Below are 18,978 nucleotides of genomic sequence, written 5' to 3'. Positions count from 1 at the left end.
GTTAAAACTGCGGGGAGCTTGGAGCAGGACAGAGGGGGCCCAGGCTGCTAAGGGGGTCTCCAAGGGCAGGGTCTCGATGGGGACGGTGCTGGAGCCTTTGCTGCCACGCTGGGTGGCCCACCTTCCGCATCAGCGAGGAGAGGGGCCCCGTCCCCAGCGTCAGCAGGGCAGACTGGGGGAGGCACAGCTCTGCGTGGGGCTGAGCACCCTGGGGTGGGGATCCCTAGGATGGATGGGGTCCCCAGGATGGATGCAGTCCCGGTCATCGTACGCGGGGTCTGCCAGAGCCACGGTGTGGGGGCTGCTTCCTGCAGTCCGGGAGTGAGCCGCAGTGAGGGGGGCCACGGTGGCCGGGAGGTGACAGGGGAGCGTGCGTGCAGGGCGTCCCTGCCGGCATGGAGCAGGGCTGTGCGTGCGGGGAGTGACGCAGGCACGTGGAGGGAGGAGGTGTGGTGCGTGTGGGGCAGACGTGTTGGTGGGGAGGCAGCGAGCGTGCGGGGGCGTGCGCAGGGGGGTGGCTGGCGAGAGGCAGAGCAGCGTTAGCAGGCGTGCAGGCGGGACGAGAGGGGGTGCGCGGGGTGGGGAGTGGGGGCAGGATCACCATCGGGCCGGGACACGTGGTGCCCAGCCACAGCTGGGAGGCTCTTGCCGTTCAGAGTGTGCAAATAGTGTTGGAAGCGTGTGTCGGGAAGGGAGGTGTGTGAGGCTGCAGGCACAGAGTGGGGTTGAGCAGTGGTGCTGGTGTGAGTGGCGTGGTTTTATGCCTGTGTGCAGCAGAAGGGGGGGGGTGGGTGGGTGTGCACAGGCGTGTGCAGCGCACGCTGGGAGCACTAGCTGCGCACCGGCAGCAGGGCCATGCAGGGAGTTCGGACGCGTTTGAGAAAGCACCTGCAGATCCGCCTGGAGGGACGCCGTGCTTGCGGAACGCTGCGTGTCCGAGGAGGGTGCGTGTGCCGCCTGCCCAGCGAGGTGCATGGCCGAGCACGCCTCTTGTGCCAGCCTGGCAGGGCTGGCCTCTGCCGTGGCACCTCCCCGCACGCTGGCCTTGGGGGCACTGGAGAAAGCCGACCTTCCCTGGAGCCTTCCCTGGAAGTGCGGCAGCTTGTGCATATAGAAGAAATGTAGGATTTTTTTATCCTGCCTTTTCCGAATGAGCGGGGCAGTGCCGGCGGGGAGGTGGGACAGGAGGAGCTGACAAAATTCTCATGAGCTGGGAAGGGGAGGGCTGTTCCCAGGACTGCGGGTCAGCGCTGGCCAGGGCGCTCCAGCTAACGCTTCCTCTCCCTTTTCTCTTAGAGAAGAGACAGGACAATGGGCGAGTGTATTACGTGAATCACAACACACGGACCACCCAGTGGGAAGACCCTCGCACGCAGGGGTAGGCAGCCTGCGGGGAGAGCAGGGAGGACGCTTGCGGTTTCGGAAGGTCCGTGCGATGGGCTACTGAGTGCTGAGAGCTGGCCGTGCCGGGGGGCCGAGCCCTGAGACGGTCCTGCGAGCTGCAGCACTGGGGAGCTGAAAGCACTGAGAGCTGCAGGCAGCGCTGGAGCCCGGGAGGGTTGGGCACTGTGAGCGTTGGCATTGTGGGGCTGCTATCCGGCTTGCGGGAGCTGAGGGTAGGGATGAGGAAATCCCTGGGACTGAGGAGCGGGCGATGGGGAAGGCTGCAGGGCTGTCTGGGCAGAAAGAGGTGCTTGCTTCTCACCCTGTCACCTTCCCGCAGGGCTCTGCTTGGGCTCCCGAGAGCTCTGGGTTGCGGCTCTCCAGAGACCTGGCCCAGGTCTCCCCTGAGACCACCTCTCCCGCAGACAGAGCGCAAAGCCGTAGCTGTGGCTAGTCCTGGCTGTAGCCAAACGTGCAGCCCGGGCAGGGCCCCTGTCTCAGGGTGCAGGCGGGTGCTTGCTTATCCCGTACCATAAATCCTTCCTTTTGCCTGGCACGGAGCTGCAAGTTGAAGGTGGTCCCCAAGGGCAGCCATTCGGAGGGCCGCAGTTCAGGGTGAGAGATGCCCGAGGTGCCTGCCCGGTGACCCCTTCCTCGTCGGCAGGATGATCCAGGAGCCGCCGCTGCCGCCCGGCTGGGAGATGAAGTACACGAACGAGGGCGTGCGCTACTTTGTGGACCACAATACTCGCACCACCACCTTCAAGGACCCGCGCCCTGGATTCGAGTCTGGGTAAGCGCTTTTGGGCTGGGCCCCTCGCCCCGCAGCCGGGCTGTGCACTGGGAGCTGGGGCTCGAGCTGCCTGTTCGCAGCTCGTGCCTTCCCGTGGTCGTGACACAGAGCGGGGGAAGTGGGTCAGCTTTTGTTGCAAAGACACCAAGCGGTGGGTTTAGGGCCTCACATTTGGCTTGACGGAGGTGAGCTGCGCCCCAGAGATCTTCCTCCCGCCTGGCAGGCGATGAGGCTGCTGGGGCCGAGCAGCTCATGACAGGGCGGGTGGGGATGCTGAGCCAAGGCCCGTGCTGCTTTTGCAGGAGCAAGCAGGGTGGCTCCCCGGGGGCGTACGACCGGAGCTTTCGCTGGAAGTACCACCAGTTCCGCTTCCTCTGCCACGTGAGTAGAGTTGGCCGGAGGGCCCTGGCAGCTCGGGGGCTGCTGAGCCGCAGGGCTGGGTGGGTGCGTGGGCAGCCTGGCCCCATGGGCAGGCGTGGGTGAGGAGAGCCGCTGTGCCAGCCTGCGCAAAGCCTCGTGTCTCTGCCTTGCTCGTAGTCGAACGCGTTGCCCAGCCACGTGAAGATCAGCGTTTCCCGACAGACGCTCTTTGAGGACTCCTTCCAGCAGGTGAGGAGGTGCCGGGGCCGCAGAGCCCGGGGAGGTGTGGAGCTGGCCCTCGCACCAGCCCGTGGGTGACGCTTCCCCTTGCTTCTCCCCAGATCATGAACATGAAGCCGTATGACCTGCGCCGCCGCCTGTACATCATCATGCGAGGAGAGGAGGGCCTGGACTACGGCGGCATCGCTAGGTGAGCGCTGGTGTGCCGGACCACGCGCCTGCTGCTGGACGGGGCCGCAGCCTGCCTGCGGCGTGAATCCCTGAAGGGCAGTGCAGGCACGGGAGTCTGTCCGGCAGCTGCACTCGGGGTCCCCAGCCTTTCTGCAGTGCCTGCTTGGGCAGAGGAGCCCAGGGGTGTTCAAACGGGAAGCAGCGTGAGTTTTAGGAATGGTGGAACACCCCGAAAGCATCGCACCAGCCTGTCCCTGGCACAGAGAGGGCTGGGGGACCCAGCTGGGGCTCTCCTGCTGCCCCCGAGGCGTGGGGGCGGTGGGTCGAGCCGCCTCTTCTCCCCGCAGCCCACCTTTGCAGCCAACAGGCCCTGGTGTTTCCCGGGACAGTCGGTGTGTGCCGGGGCAGTCGTGGTGTGATGCATTTGCTGCAGCCTCCCCTGCCTGCCCTGAGGATGGTGTTACCACAGAGCACGGGCTGCGTCTCGGCTGGAGGGGGGTCCTGTGTCCCCATGAGCCCCCACCGGCTCGCTCGGGGCGTCTGCCTTGGTGCTGGGCTAACGCTTCCCCCTGCCTGCCGCCGCCCCGGCGTTCGTGCTGCCGTGCTCTCGCCCGCTCCTCCTTTGTGGTGCCGCTGCCCCCGGCTCTGGTGCAGGGGCTCCTGCTCTCCGCCTCTCTCTGTGTCCTGCCAGTGGTTTTACCCTATGGTAGGTTACGTCATGCTGTTCTACCACAGGGTAGAACCACGGACGGGATGCCGGGGCTGCCTCTGCGTCCGAGGACTCCCGTCTCCCTGTGCGGCCAGGGGAGCAAAGCCAGGACGGTACCTGTCCCGCGCTGCTTTAAGCTCGGGATGGGGCTCACGGGGGGAGGCTCGGGGGGGTGTGTGCGCACAACCGCCTGTGTGCGTGTGTGTACGTGTGCGACAGCCCGGGTGGGACTGAGCCGCGTGGTGCCTGCCGGGATCCCCGGTGCTCCGAGCGGGGCCTCCAGCAAAGCGAGGTGTTTCTTGCTGGTGTCTCCAGAAGCCCTTCACAAACCACGCACAGCACCCCTGGGGTGGAGGACACCCTTGCCGAGTCATGCCAGGGCCCAGCGCTCGCAGCGGCACCGCGAGGAGACGGGCACCTGGTTTGTGCGGGGTGTGCCGTGGAGGCGCATGGCTGTCCCCTCTGCCGGGGCGCAGCCTCCCCACGCAGCCCCTGGGCACCCCGGCTCCTCGAGCCGCTCGTCACCAGCGCTCCCCCTTCCTCTCGCCCCAGGGAGTGGTTCTTCCTCCTGTCCCACGAGGTGCTCAACCCCATGTACTGCCTCTTCGAGTACGCTGGCAAGAACAACTACTGCCTGCAGATCAACCCTGCCTCCTCCATCAACCCTGACCACCTCACCTACTTCCGCTTCATCGGCCGCTTCATCGCCATGGTAAGAGCCCGGGGTGACGAGAGGGGTCGGGGAGGCGACGGGAGACAAGACTCTTCGTTTGTGTGTCCCCGCCGGGAGCAGAGGCCTTGCAGGGGACGGGGGTGGTCAGCGGGGCGAGGGGCGGCTCCGCGTGCCGTGGCTGTGCTCGGCTCGGCACCGTCGCCCTGCTTAAGCCCCATCTCGTTCAGGTGTGGGTCCGTGGGAGACAGGCCATCGAGGGGGTGCTGCGGGGAGGGCTGCGGGGTGATGCATGTTAAATCCAGGGAATGGAAATCCAGGGAACGGCCGTGGGGCTGGAGGGGACCTGGTTTCCCAGGGGCCGTGAGGCGGGGATGGCTCCAGGTCTTTGGCTGCCACCCCAGGTGCTGTCGGGTCTGCAGCTCCGGGGACTATTTTTAGCCCCGGCAGTGTGAGATTTTCCAGCTGCCCGAGCCCCAGAGCGGCTCCTCCCGTTCGTCTCGCGCTCCCCGAGGCCAACGTGCCGCAGGTCACCCAGCCCTGGGCTGGCGGGGGGGCTGCCAGGGGCTCCCCGAGCTTGGGGAAGGGTCCCTGGCCCTGCGAGGTGTGTGCGGGAGGTGGTTGCGCACTGCTCGGGTCCCCACTCTGTCCTGCCCTGCCCTGCCCTGCGCGTTGCAGGATACCAATAAAACCCCAGACTATTACTCACCGCTGGGCCATTCTAGACAAGCGTCTGCATTATTTTTGGCTGCCTTTGCCTTGGGGCTCCTGGAAGCCAGGGATTCAGGGAAGCCGCAGCACAGCTCTGTTTAAACAAGTGCTCTTAATAGAGCTGTGAGGGGAGAAGGAGACGCGGTGGAATTCGCAGTGGGGAGGAGAGAGGGGCTGCGAGCACACCCGCACTGGGCGAGCCACCCCCCCAGGCAGCGCTGTCGGGGGGAGCCCGCTCCTCCCCACCGCGTTTGCCAGCCGGGAGTGAGTGCTGCAGCTCTGGGACCCCGGGAGCGATTCCCTCTTGCCCCGCGGCTGCCCCGGTGCTGGAGCACTGTCTCGCCCCGCGCGTCTGTCCTGGGGTCTCCCGTGACCTGGCGTCACCTCCCTGCCACAGGCTCTGTATCATGGGAAGTTCATTGATACTGGCTTCACGCTGCCCTTCTACAAGCGGATGCTGAACAAGCGGCCCACGCTGAAGGACCTGGAATCCATCGACCCTGAATTTTACAACTCCATCGTCTGGACCAAGTGAGTGCCCCGCGCTCCCTCCTGGCCCGGGCCCGTCCTGCTGCGGGGGAGGCAGGCCCCTGCCCGGTGCCACCGTCAGACATCACGTCCCGGTGTCCTCCCACAGGGAGAACAGCCTGGAGGAGTGCGGCCTGGAGCTGTACTTCATCCAGGACATGGAGATCCTGGGCAAGGTGACCACCCACGAGCTGAAGGAGGGTGGTGAGAGCATCCGGGTGACAGAGGAGAACAAGGAGGAGTACATCATGTGAGTGGCCGTCCCGAGGCCCCTGCCGGGTGCCTACCCCCGCTGGCTGCAGGGCAGTTCTGGGGTGGGAACATGGGGCTTGGGACGTGGCCGCTTCCCCGGGCTACGTGGCCTGTGACAAGTATGGGCTGGCGCAGTCGGCTGAGCTCCGCTGCGGTCTGGCTTGCTGCTGGCTGGGCAGTTGCCAGTACTTTCAGGAAAGAGGAGAGGGGAGAGAGGGTGAGACTTCTCTCGCTGTCCCGTGGCTGCTCACCCTGCCTGTCCACCGCTGGGCTGGCTGGGGGCTGCCAGGGCCGTCTCCTGCTGATGGTAGGCTCCAGCCAGGGGACGTGGTTTGCACCCCTCGACCTCCCGACGGCTGCTGGTCTGTGCTCAGGGCTGTCTGCTGCTCTCGGGTTTGGAGGTGGAGAGAGAAACCCGCTAGTGGGAATTGAGGGGAGCCTGGTGACTTGCAGGAGCCCCTGTCCCCCTCCCCACGCACCCCTGCGGCTCCCGGCGCCCTCCCTGCTGGCGGGAGGGATGGTGGGGGTTCCCCATGCCAGGCCAGCGGTGCTGGCTGCCTGCCGACCGCCGTCTGCCTTCCCAGGCTGCTGACGGACTGGAGGTTCACGCGGGGCGTGGAGGAGCAGACCAAGGCTTTCCTGGATGGCTTCAACGAGGTGGTGCCGCTGGAGTGGCTGCGGTACTTCGATGAGAAGGAGCTGGAGGTGAGCTAGTGCTCGTGCTGGGACAGGGACGCGGAGGTACCGGTGCTTCCCACCCTGCCGCAGGCTGCCCCGGGGAATGGCACGCAGTGATGGCAGAGCGCACGGGCTCTGCTCACACCCTCTGCCCCTCAGCTCTGCTGACGGGGGTACCCCCCCCCCCAGGCGGTCGGGTCTGTGGGGTGGCTCGCTGGGTCCGTTAGCAAGAAAATGTCTCGCTGGAGGCGAGGATTTCCTCCCAGGCACCTCCGTTGCCCAGCGCTGGAGCCTGCGCCTTGTGAAACCCAGCACTAGAGGAGCCAGTGCTCCGAAGCGCGGGCGCAGGGCCCTGTTTCTGTCCCCCTGCTGACTGCCCCCTCTCCCCAGCTGATGCTGTGCGGCATGCAGGAGATCGACATGAACGACTGGCAGAAGAATACCATCTACCGGCACTACACCAAGAACAGCAAACAGATCCAGTGGTTCTGGCAGGTCAGTCCCAGCGCCGGCAGCACCTCCGACTCGCTCCACAGCCCTGGGATCATCCCCTGCCTGAGGCCCGGGGCAGGCAGCCTCGCAGGCTGAAATACAACCGCGAGCACGTGTTCGGCAAGCAGCATTTGGCTGTGGCTGGCAGAGGCCCCAGCGCCGCCGCCGAGGACAGCAGGCAGCACTTAGTGGTCAGCGTGCTTCTAGCAATAGCTGCTGCTCCTGGGCAGGACGACAGAAGGGGGTGACATGTACTAGAGCTGCGCCAGTTCAGGCGGTGCTGCTCCGTGCTGGCCAGGAGAGAAGGGAGTCAAAAATGGCTCTGAAGGAGGGCGAGGCTGGGCAGAGCTGCTCCCTGCCGGCCCCTCGGGATGCACTCATCCCCGAGGATGCGGGACTGGAGGGCGAGGGCTGGACCACGTGCCTGGTGTGCTGCACCGCCTCGGGCTGTGTCCGAGCCCGCCCGGCCGGAGGGCACGGGGTGTTCGTGGCAGGAGCCGTGCTGCAGGAACGGTGCCCCCGGCCCGGCTGGGCTGCAGGCTTGGGGGTGACGGGGATCCCGCTCTCCTGCCGTGTTCTTGTCGTAGGTGGTTAAAGAGATGGACAACGAGAAGAGGATCCGGCTGTTGCAGTTTGTGACGGGGACCTGCCGCCTGCCCGTCGGGGGGTTCGCGGAGCTCATCGGTGCGTGTTCCCGGGCGCTTCGGCGTGGGCAGGGGGTCCCGGGGAGGCGAGCGGGGGCAGCGGCCGTGCGCGGGGGCCGGCGGGTGGGACCTGGCTGCCCATGTCTCCATCACAGAGTGCAAGGCAGCCCGCAGCACGTAAGCAGTGAAGCAGCTGCGACGTCTGAGCGTGGTGATGTAATCCGGTGGCGTGCCATACCCAGACAAATTCCTTAGCCGTGAACTGTGCCACCACAGTTAACTTTGTCAGTCCAGCTTGTAATCTCATTTTGAATGAGATTTGATTTTTTATTTAATTTTGATTTTTGTGCGACAAAACCCCTTTTCCAGAAAGCCACAGTGTGGCATTATTCTGCTCTCATCCTTTAATTTGCTACTTTTTGGGGCCTGTACCAGCCTTTCCCTTACTTTCCTGGAATCAGTGTCAAGCTAACCAGCTAACTTAGCCCACTCGTTTATTCTTGCTGGCATATTACCTTTTTTTCCAGACCCCTGGAACCTCTCCAGCATTCACAATCTGTTAAAAAGCGACCTCAGTGACTCAGACTTCCTGAGCCAGGTCCCTTAAAACTCTTGGATGGGCCCGCTCAGTCCTGTGGGTCTACGGATAAATACATTTTAGCACTTGCTGCTGAACTATCCTGTGTAGAAGCCACGCTGCTGCCTCTCTGTGCTGTGACTATGCTTTTCAGCTTTCTCCTTTCTTGTTTTCTGTACATCCTCTCTGCAAAGGGGTCGGAACAGGCAGTGAGTGCTGCTATGGGTTTGTGCCCCAGTGTGTCTCTAGGATCATCAGGGCGTGTGATGGTGTGACCTGCTGGCTAACGGCGTGTCGCAGGGTTCTCTTCTTTTCAGCTCCTGGTCATGTAATGAGATTTGCTGTGCTCATAATTAACAGGCAGCAACGGGCCCCAGAAATTCTGCATCGATAAAGTTGGCAAAGAGACGTGGCTGCCTCGGAGCCATACATGGTAAGTCATTTCTCCTTGGCCCTGTTAGGAGCATGTGGGGATAACCGCGAGCAGCCTCTGCGGGGCTGCGCGGGGCCCCGAGCGCCCTCCATCCCCTCCGCCCGCGTTCCCGTGGGATGTAGCTGCCGTTCCTGGTCGTGCATCTTACCGCAGCTGCTGTGCACGGCTGAGGCCGGAGGGGACCTTGCAGCGGGGAGGAGAGTTGGGATTGCAGCGCTATTCACAGCCTCTGCTGTCTCTCCAGCTTTAACCGTCTGGATCTCCCTCCCTACAAGAGCTACGAACAGCTGAAGGAGAAGCTGCTTTATGCGATTGAGGAGACGGAAGGATTTGGACAGGAGTGACGGAGCTTTGGCGCTTTCCCGGGATGGGGAGGGCCCTTGGAGCGCTGCCGGCCACGAGGTCCTGCCTGCCGGCGCCCGCGGAGCCCAGCGCCGAGCCCTCTCCGCAGGATGATGCGCAGGCAGCTGCGGACGCTCTTGCTCTTGTTCCTGTGCGAGATCTGCACTAATGCAGCCCTGGGGGAAACGAGTCCACGTTTCCCTCCCCAAACAAATTTGAGGTGTGCTGGGGAGGTGGACGCAAAAGCCTGGCTCTGCTCAGCTCATGAGGGGCGCGGGCTGGCGCAGAGGGGACGGGGTGAAGCCCTGGGCCTTGGCAAGCAGCGTGTGGTGCACCGAGGCTCCCCGGTCCCCCCTCGCCGACACAGTTAAATGAGATCTGGTTTTGGCACAGGCTATTTTTCCCCTTAGTGTTTTCTGCCTTTTCATAGCGTTTTAATAAATGCGGGGGAGGAGGGGAAATGAAATGGCTCTCGAACCAACTCTCAGGTCACATTTGGGCCCTATCCTGCACCCAGCAAAGGTAACAGGGAACCCCCAGCTGATGCTGCTGGGGCCGATGCACAGTGCGAGGGCCGGGATGGCCCCTTCCTGCGCCAGACCTGTGGCTGCCCGGAGCCAGGGCCTGGCTGACCATGTCCGTTGCGTGCTTTGATTTGCAAGCGTGTGGCCCCTGTGCAGTTGTATGTAGTAGTTCAGTGGTTTGTTGCTCGGAGGTGGTGCTTAGCAGCAGCCTCGGGGGCTCCGGCCACGGTCGGGGCACATCTGGCCTTTGCTTGGTTCGTGGGTTCAGTCCAAACTCCCCGTGTTTCCTCTGTTGCCGGCCGGGCTGGTGGCAGGAGCTCCCGGAGCTGTGGGTAAGGGCAGGATCAGGCCCCTGCCCCTCGCCTGGGTGCCACCTCCGCTGCTGTCCGCGTCCCCCCCACCCCCTCCCATTGTGCACGGGGGAGACGCACCTGCGCGAGCGTTGGTGTACATAGCTGTACATAAAGGAAGTCTATGGATACAAGACACTGCAATAGCTTTTGACCGGTAACCGGATAGTTTTGTACTGCACCATCCTGCCTCAGCGACGCCGACTTCTTGTGCAATAAAGGATCAGCAGCTGCCGAGGTGCGTGTCCCTGGTCGGTGTGTGACATGGGGAGACAGCCTGGCGCAGCCCCTGGGGAGTCCGTGCGGGGACTCGGCTGAAGGGCTGTGATGAGTGCCCAGAGCTCATCAGCGGGGTCATAATACGTATTTTTTTCCATGCACACACTGCGCAGGAGGGTCAGGCTGGGCGCCGCACTCCTGCTTGCCTTCGCCCAACCTATAATCACACTCGGCTAAAAATGTCTCCAGGATGCTTTGCCGGAGCTGCCCCTGCCTCCCTGTGCCACTGTGCGAAACCCAGAGCAGCACTGCTGTGACAAAATCAGGTACATGAGGCCAACGGCCCCGGGCTGGGGGTGTTTAGTAAAAAATCCAACACAAGCAGAACTGAACAAACCCACTATTCATATCACTGGGGGAGAGCCTGCAGCCAGTAATTCTGCCATGACTTTGCTTTTCAGCAGCTGCCTTGGCTGCTTGGTTCTTTGTGTGGGTTTGGTTTTGGTTGTGGTTGTTTTTTTTTTTTTTAAATACTCTGTACATGTGCTGCACTGTGGGAGACCGTTGCCAAGCGTGGCACAGCCAGTGCCAGCCCAATCCCAGAAGAAATGCTTCCAGCGCTGTGGGCAGGCTGCTGGCGCTTTGCACTCCCCTGGCACCAGCGTGCTGCCGCAGCGGTCGCAGCTCCCTGGAGCCCCGGGTGCTGCTCACACCCTGGCCTGGGAGGTGGCAGGGGAATTAGTGACATCTTGTGCTGGGGAGAGGCTCGTCCCCTCTGCCCCATCTCAGCAGATGCTGCGGCACACATCCCCCTTTGGGGCAGGAGGGCATTGAGCAGCGACCTGTGCACCCTGTCCCTGGCACGGGACAGTGACGTTGTTGTGCAGGACAGCAGGCTACAGCCGTGGCTGCCCCAGAGATGCTGTCAGAGGCCAGCCTGTTTTGATGCCACCACAAATGTTTTAAGCATGAAGGTGCTCTGTGCAGAGCTGACAGCCGGGGTACCTCCCCAGGTGCGCAGCAAAGCTGGTTCCTTCGCTGGCAGAGAGCCATGGAAGCTGTAACAGCAGTGACGTGCCACCTGCGCTACACCGACAGGCCACGAGGTGCCTAGGGACTGTGCAAATAGGAACCAGATTAAATACACAGATGTCTATGTTGCATGAAATTGGCTAATTGTAATGAATTAGTCCCGAAAAATGCAAATACATATGCACACTGCAAGCCTAATATGGCAATGACCTGATGTCTTACGTGGGATGGGAAGATGTTGTTCACAGCATGGTAGCACCACGCACAACCTCCCCTCCTCACCGGAGCAGGATCCCATCTTCTCTCCCCTCTGTGTTTCCACCCCTGCAGAGCATCACATAAGCCCGGAGTATAGTTTTTATCTACCTTTTTTTTTTTTAAAAGTGTCAGGTAACAAAACAGCCAACCCCAATCTTGTCACTGGCCAGCTAGGAAGGATAGCAAAAACCAAATTATATTAGCCCAGCCTAAGGCAGAGCTGGAAGAAAACAGCCAGCAGTAACAACAGCCTCTTTGCTAGTCACTCCGTGGTGCTTCCGGAACTCAGCACCTCCTCCTCAGCTCAAAAATCAATTGATGCTAACAAATCAGGTCTCACACAGTAGTGAAAACTCAGTGTTGGGTAAGACAAGCACCTAGAATGAAGGCTAACACAGTATGCGGCAGAAATCCTCAGCTGCTGGCCTAAAAGTCCTTGAAGGCGCACTGCGGGAAGGAAGAGTGCTGTGCTAGAAAAGAATAAAATATTTCCCCCTGGCTTTTACCCCTTCCCTGCCAGTGCTGAGACCCAAACTGCCAGGCCTGCCCTACAGCAACTCTGCTTGTTGCCACAGCTGCCAGTTTGAGAAGATCTATCCAGCCATGGTACGATGAACACAAAAAGCAGATGCCAAAGCAGAGGAAAGCAGAGCACTGATCATTTCAACAAGAGAGAAGAACCCAGCATCCAAGTGATGTAGTTTACAAGATTTTTAATTTACAAATAAAAAACCTACACATTTTACTTTTTCTCCTTTTTCTCCTCTTTCTTGACATCACTTTTCTCCTTGTCTTTCTCCTTCTCATCTTTTCTCTCCTTTTTACTTTCTTCTTTTTCCTGTCCTTCTTTCTTCTCTGCATCCCTGTTGGCAATCTTGTTGTTAATGAGGTTGTGTAGGGCAACCACGGAACGGATAAGAGAAGCCAGATAAACTACCACCATCTGGTCATTGGTCTTCAGATAAAAGGCCTTGACAAACTCTTGCAGGTTGACGTCTGGTAGCAGGTTGAAGACATCCTGAAGGTGGTAGATGATCTGGTGATTGATGGGGAGTTTGCCCATGGCTACTTTCTCTAGGTAGCTCCTGATGTCCAGAAGCTTGGAGTTCAGTCCCTTCAAGCCATGGACCTGATTTGTGATCCGCTGGGACAGAGTGCCCACCGTTGTATCCTTGATATCTCTGAAACACCCACAACAGAAGGAATCGGCATTAGAACGTTACTTTGCATTCTCATTAGCGGGTGGGCATATTCACTTAAGAGCTCTTTCCAGCTTAAAAAGAAAAGCAGTTTGAAGTACAGCTGAAGTACAATTGAAATAAATGCTTCAAGTCAAAGAATGAGAATAAACTGATGTACGTTACAAAGTACATCTAAAATAGATCATTGTTGCATCCTGTGGTGCGCGCATGTTCTCTTTGGAATAATATTTGTAACACCAGTTAGAGGAATAGAGAGAGAGAAACAACAGGATTTCTGACTGGTGAAAAGGCGATGTGGTTTGTACAGGGTAACCGCTCTCTTTTTTTGACTGGAGAGCTACAGACCCATCAGCAACACTCCCAAGCAGTCCTGCTCTGTGAGGTGCACAGCAGCTGGAGACAGGTCCAAACGATGCAATATTCTGCAGCTTTGACAGAATGAATACGTAGTTTTCATCATCCCACCAGTGGGCAGTCACACTTTTCACTAGCAATGAGCGAATATGCCAAGCAAGACTGCTAAATGAATACGCTCTTAGAATTTAAGTAGCGTGTTTAAGAAGATCCACATTTCCTCCAGGAAGCTGGCACTGGGAGATGCCAGATGGATCGCGTTCACTGCTAGGCAAGTCTCGTAAGAATGCTTTCATGTTAAAGATGCTTACCGTAGCAAGTGTTCAACACCAACTTCCTCCGCCTCCTCTGCTCCGATCTCACTAGTCACATGCTCGAATGTCTTGGAGGTCGGAGTGCCATCCTTCGAGGTGCAAGGAAACAAGAGACAGGGTCAGACTGAGCACAGAGCTGACTGCGGGTACAAAGGTGCACGCCAACTAGCCAGTACAGGTGTCTCACACGCGAACACTGGGGCAACTCGCACAACGTCGCGGTGTAAGATTAACTGATGCCTGTTTCCAGGATCAGGAAGAGGCAATGGGGCAAATTATTGTGAAACAGAGTATCAGGGGACTGAAGTACACAGCTAAGGGCAGACCTTTGTAAGTGAATCACAATGCCTTTTAACAACATGGAATTTTAGACAGAGTATGAGAAACTGTATTAATGAAACGAGCAAAGTATTTATATACAGTCCACAAGAAATCAAGAGAGGAAAGGCTCTAGTTGGATTTTTCTTGATTTAATTAGCGTTACCAACTGTCACAAGCCCAGAGTTGCGAGTTGCTAGCAATTGCTTCTTTCTTGCGCTCTGTGTAATTTTCAATTAATGTATTTTGCTGGTCTATGTACTGGTGGGTAGAACAGAGAGTCTCACTAACTATCATTTCTTTCCTGATACAACCTTACTACATTTTGGGATACCTTTTGCCATCCTGATATGTGCTCTCAGCCAGTTAGAAGCACGTATGCAGTTCCAGAAAAAAAATACTAATATGGAGCAATCTCATTAAAATTATAACTTATACACCGGGTATTACAGAAGATGTTTAAAAGATTCACAGGCTGAATTTCTGACAATGAGTTCTACCGATGTGTTTTCAAAACCATTACCCGGACCAGTATACAGCTGTAAACAGAAAGCACCACCGGGACTATTGTGAATTCACAAAACTAAGAACAAATCCTGCAGATACAAGACCTACAATACTGGGAGCAGCTTTTTCTCCGTAGTGAGGGCCTCAGAAAGGCAAAAGGATCAAACTTTTTTATATACATCCAGAATGTAATTTAAATCAAACAATTGCAAATGAAAAGCTAAACTGACTTACTACTGTATGTTGTTTGTCTGTACGGTGCTGCAAGTGATTAGTAAGTGTTGCCCATGCCTGACCTACCTACTCAGCACTGGCGGGTGCACAAACAAATAAGCATGCAATTACTCAGAACACCTCTGCAAACAGGCTGACATGTAAAAGTGACATCTTAAAAGCGCTCCAATCTGTGACTTTCTTCATGGCCACGGACATGACAGAAACAGGCAAGAAGCCTCTAAATCATACGGACAGCTGGAGCTGTGGAATTCCTTAGGCCAAACAGTAACGCACAGCTTTTCTTCCAAGGGCATTGGTGGATGAAAGCTTTAGTTACAAATGCTTATATTACGACTGGGATTTAACCTCTGGTTTCAGCAGATTTTGGCTGCAAGTCGCAGGCCCTCACTAGTGAGTCCACATCCCATGTGCAAAAGGCAACTATGTGCCACAGGATGTGCATCCTTCAGAAAATAAGGCAATCCTAACAGCCATCTTCTCATGGAAACCCTTTTCCTAGGAAAAGGCAGAGACATGTTAAATACTCACATCGTGAACTTCTTCAACCGAAATATAAGCTTCTGTGGGCAGCCCCAGGTCCTTTGGCTTCACATCAATAATCACCAACACCTTATGGAAAAAGCAAACATTTCAGAAAACCAGGTTTCATTCAAAGACTAGAAAAAAAATACCTAAGTCAGCTCTTCACTCCACCGCAATGGTACGCTGCCTGCTCAGAGGTGTTAACTTCAGGCACTGGGAAAAGACATCTATAGCTGTTTCAAAAGACTCTGATTCAAGTTCCTCAATCACTTTACAGCTACCAGGTCTTTAACATGCTGTATCACCAGTAACAAAGGTGGGGGCCAAGCGTTCCCAGATTCCCCACTTAGGAAGAGAGGGGAAAAAAACCAAAAACTAAAAAAGTGCCGCACTTACAGAGTTAGGACAGTATCTTTTCATCAGTTCATTGATGGCGATGTCGTTCTTGTGCAGTTTAGGGCCTGTGTGGTACCAACCAACTATTCTTTCTCTAGCTGAGCAAAACCAGAAAGGATTCTAAATCAGAATTGCATGGTAAGACAACAGCAGAAAGATTTAGGCAGAGATTGAATTAGCAAATCAAAGGTAAAAATCTGATGCGTGTAGAAGATGAGTGTAAAGTAGGGGAAATGAATTACAGTAGGCAAGACAACGACATGGCTAGTGACAAAGACAGTTGACTAACCGTACTTACTTATCGTAGCTTACTAATCGCATATATAACTTTACTCCTAGATTCTTAACTAAACTGGACTATTTCGTATCATTTATTAATTTTGCAGATATCGGGATGTGACAGCTTGAAACTCTGACATCTAGAGATGCAAAAATCCTAGAAACGCAAACTGTATCACGAGAATGACAACTGGTCCCAGGGCTAAGAAAACTCAGGAATTGAAGTTATGACTGAACATTCAGCTCTAAAGTCTCAAACTGAGCGGTAAAGACACTTTTTTAAAAAGTGGTGAAGAGCAATTAGAATCATTACTTACAAAATGTGAGTTTGTAATGTTTACATTCATTAAAAACTACTTTCAGGGCACATCTGTATAGATTGGGTTATAGAGGAGAAAGCTTTGAAATTCTTCAGAAATAAGGGCATTTTTGAAATCTCAATTATTCTGAAGATACAAAGCTGTCAGGAGACTTGGGAAAACTAGCAAGGCATAAATGTGTTAAGAACACAAACTACTTGCACAAATTAACCCATGGAAAACCATCAGTGAAAGTGAAGCCATGCAAGGAATTAGCATGGAGTGGCTTCTCATGTGAGCAATTAACTCTCTACCTTACTGTGAATTCACTTCCCCATACAGAGTCTTGAAAGTTTCTAGGTGCGTACCCCTGACTGCAAGAAGACCTCAACTTACCGTTGACCTTCTTAAACATTCCATACATGTTTTCCAGATAGTCATGGTCTAGAAACCACACAGTATCATCCTTGTCATCCTCATCAAAGGGTACTGGGAATAAAACAAAATAACAATATTTAAGAATCCAGCTTCCAGAATGAAAATGTTTATAGAAACATTGTGTTTTAGGATATCTTTGGCTGCTAAAGGAGAGTGGATTTTAATCAGTTTCCACTGTTCTGCAACGCTACGCTGCACAAGCTAACCCGCAGTGCTGGTCAATTCTCTCAGGTAGAGGCTGTCTCGTAATTACTAACAGTTTAGAACTGAGGAATGAAATGCAAAGCATTCCGAGGGTTATCCTCAGTGGACAACGTCAAGCATCAGAGAGAAATCCTCCCACATACAAAAGTGACTCAACAGCGTGCATAGACATTTGATATGATAAACTGAGTATCCCAGCAGACTTTATAGCTTGTTGATCAACAGCAGTTTAGTTAGTTACGGAAAAATTAGTTTTCGGTGTAGAACACATGTCATCAGCACTTTTATGGACTACTAGAACACCATGAGGCACTTTAAGTAAGGACTATTTGCCCTTGAGTAAACGACTAGTTATTTTATCAGTTCGCATGTACACAGGTACATAGGCTCAGTTCTGAGAACAAAGACTGGTCTCAGTCTTTTAATTTACAGGTATAGTAAAAGCTTCATAGTTGAAAGGCTGTCAAAACGACAAAAAAAATCCCTTTTCAACTCAAATGGAAAAAAGTTCTTCCAAAGATTGGAAAAAAAAAAAATAGTCGATGCTTGGGAGAAGAACTCCATATAAACTGTGAAACTCCATATATAAACTGAGATAATTTTGCTTTGTCACAGAGCAGCCCCACTGGGAAGGAAATGATCTAACTAACACAAATGGGTCAGCAAAAGCCATGCGTTCAAGAAGTACTTTTACTATCACATATAAGTATTTAAGACGAAACTATTGCAACACTATTAACAACATACTTAAGAACTAGTATTTGATTGGACAAAATCTGAGAAAAGGAAGTAAAGCTAAAATATACATTAAATCTTTACAGAAGGAGGTAACAGCTACATCAGCACCGAGAGCTCTGATTTCTGTATGACATGTTGAGACACTGATCACTCAGCAGAGGTCAGCGAGTCCAATGCAGCAAAATATTCACCAGCATTTTACATCTGCTCCCGAAACATTCCATGTTGCACAATATTACAGGGAAGATGCAGCACAAGACTGGCTGGAATAGGTGTATTTCTGACAGCAGTTAGCATTTTTTGTTAGCTATAGGCTGATTTGTACATGGAGGCAACAATCTGTGCTCTGGCAGGGTGGCTTAAAAAAACCCAAACGCAACTCATCTGTTAAATAATTCAGTAGGTTTGAACAAGGGTAGGACACCCAAACTCACCTGCAAAACTGTTGGACACATCTAGTATTTTTTTCTGCCACGAGCCCAGCAGCACACCAACGACTCGTTTCTGATTTCCAACTTTTCCTATTCTAAATGGAAAAGACTGTCAGTTCCTACGACAAAAGGCCTGATTCAGGAAGGAAGGTAACAGCGGACCACTTGCTTCGCCTAATTTCTGCAAGTTAAACAGTACGCGTGTTGGAACGGAAGACGAGGTGTTATGACTGTTTTATGACTGATTGTTAATTTACATCCAGAAAAAGGCGTTTGGGTGCCCTCAGAATCAAACCTTGTAACCCAGCGATGCAAAAAGAGGACTACGTGGTCCGATGCAGCTAACGGGGGGGGGGGGGGGGAATGTGACCCAAAATAAGCACGGCGGCAGCCTCTCCGCAGGACAATGGGCTATTAAAAAAGTGAGTAAGCTCTTAAAACTCCTCGGTGTCATCCACAATTTGCTTTCACAATAGCAGGCTTGTTCGCCTTGTGAGATTTTGTTCTTTGCTTCTGACATTAAAACTGCTCGTCAATTGGCGCGATTAAGTTAAATTAGGCACAAATTACACTAGGCGTTTAGAGGGATATGATTTATCCCCCGCTCAGCCAGCTGCAGCTTTAGGAACAAACCCCACTTCTCCCCCGGCCGCCTTTTTAAGGAGCGGGACGTTGTTTCCGAGCCCTCGGACGGGCGCTGGCAGCCCCCTCACGGCACCCGAGCGCTCCCCACCCTCGGACTTTGCTCCTTCTGAAGGCGAAAACATCAGCGGCGGCGGCGGCAGCGGGCCGGGGGCTCCGGCGGCTCCTGCAGGCCGCGCTCCCGCCGCCACCCGGGGATCGCGGCCCTCGGCACCGAGCGACCGGCCCGGGCCCGGGCGCGCCGCTCCCCTCACGGCGCGGGGTCCCCTCCACCCCGATCTGCCGCCCACACCGGGGCCCGGCGCGTCGCTCCCCTCACGGCCCCGCTCCCTTCACGGCCCCGAGTCCCTCACGGCCCCGAGTCCCTCACGGCCCAGCCCGGCCCGGCCCGTGACCGTGACTCAGCGCCGCGGCGCCGCGCCCGTTCGCCCCCACCTGTTGAAGTGATCGACGACGCTGAGCAGCACCAGCGGGTGTACCACCACCCGGTCCACCGCCAGCTCCGGCATGGCGCCCGCCCGGCCCCGATGCTCCGCCGCCAGCCCGGCCCGGCCCGCCCGCCCGCCCGCCTGCACCAGGCCCGCTCCCCGCCGTGCGGCCCCGCTCCCAGCCTGCCCCGCTTCGGGGCGGGGCCACCGCCGCCATCTTTAAGGGGTCGTCGTCGGCAGGACACCATTTTGGAGAGGTCGCGGGAGACGGAAGCGCTCACCGCCATCTTGGGAAGGTGCATC

The 18,978-nt window shown here is 56.0% G+C and overlaps 2 protein-coding genes across 2 annotated transcripts in view; one reads left to right on the top strand and one right to left on the bottom strand.

Annotated features, from left to right (window-relative positions):
• The window catches only part of WWP2 (WW domain containing E3 ubiquitin protein ligase 2), a 40,008-nt gene extending 29,905 nt beyond the window's left edge, over positions 1-10,103 (top strand). The window contains exons 11-23 of the mRNA XM_050904022.1: positions 1,297-1,378; positions 2,048-2,176; positions 2,479-2,557; positions 2,714-2,785; positions 2,878-2,966; positions 4,209-4,368; positions 5,435-5,568; positions 5,675-5,815; positions 6,402-6,522; positions 6,886-6,990; positions 7,575-7,671; positions 8,569-8,641; positions 8,886-10,103. Coding sequence (XP_050759979.1) covers positions 1,297-1,378; positions 2,048-2,176; positions 2,479-2,557; positions 2,714-2,785; positions 2,878-2,966; positions 4,209-4,368; positions 5,435-5,568; positions 5,675-5,815; positions 6,402-6,522; positions 6,886-6,990; positions 7,575-7,671; positions 8,569-8,641; positions 8,886-8,985 — 1,382 coding nt within the window. The 3' untranslated portion in view covers positions 8,986-10,103. The remainder of the gene's footprint in view (positions 1-1,296; positions 1,379-2,047; positions 2,177-2,478; positions 2,558-2,713; positions 2,786-2,877; positions 2,967-4,208; positions 4,369-5,434; positions 5,569-5,674; positions 5,816-6,401; positions 6,523-6,885; positions 6,991-7,574; positions 7,672-8,568; positions 8,642-8,885) is intronic.
• Positions 10,104-12,062: 1,959 nt separating this feature from the next.
• On the bottom strand, positions 12,063-18,756 carry PSMD7 (proteasome 26S subunit, non-ATPase 7). The gene is made up of 7 exons (XM_050904200.1): positions 18,683-18,756; positions 17,609-17,700; positions 16,191-16,283; positions 15,217-15,314; positions 14,827-14,907; positions 13,234-13,325; positions 12,063-12,547 (listed from the first exon to the last, which is right to left on the bottom strand). Exons 1-7 carry the CDS (start codon positions 18,754-18,756, stop codon positions 12,109-12,111), a joined length of 969 nt encoding a protein of 322 aa, XP_050760157.1. The 3' UTR covers positions 12,063-12,108.
• Positions 18,757-18,978: the final 222 nt, after the last annotated feature.

This window comes from Gymnogyps californianus, chromosome 12 (genome assembly GCF_018139145.2).
Source record: "Gymnogyps californianus isolate 813 chromosome 12, ASM1813914v2, whole genome shotgun sequence".
Classification (NCBI taxonomy): Eukaryota; Metazoa; Chordata; class Aves; order Accipitriformes; family Cathartidae; genus Gymnogyps; species Gymnogyps californianus.
This window is presented reverse-complemented; position numbering and strand designations above follow the sequence as displayed.

Coding starts and splice junctions, on each gene's coding strand:
- PSMD7 (XM_050904200.1), bottom strand. CDS start 18,756: ATGCCGGAGCTGGCGGTGGACCGGGTGGTGGTACACCCGCTGGTGCTG. Junction 16,284..17,608: donor TGTGTCCAACAGTTTTGCAG/GTGAGTTTGGGT, acceptor TTTTATTCCCAG/TACCCTTTGATGAGGATGAC. Junction 12,548..13,233: donor GGTGTTGAACACTTGCTACG/GTAAGCATCTTT, acceptor TGGGTGTTTCAG/AGATATCAAGGATACAACGG.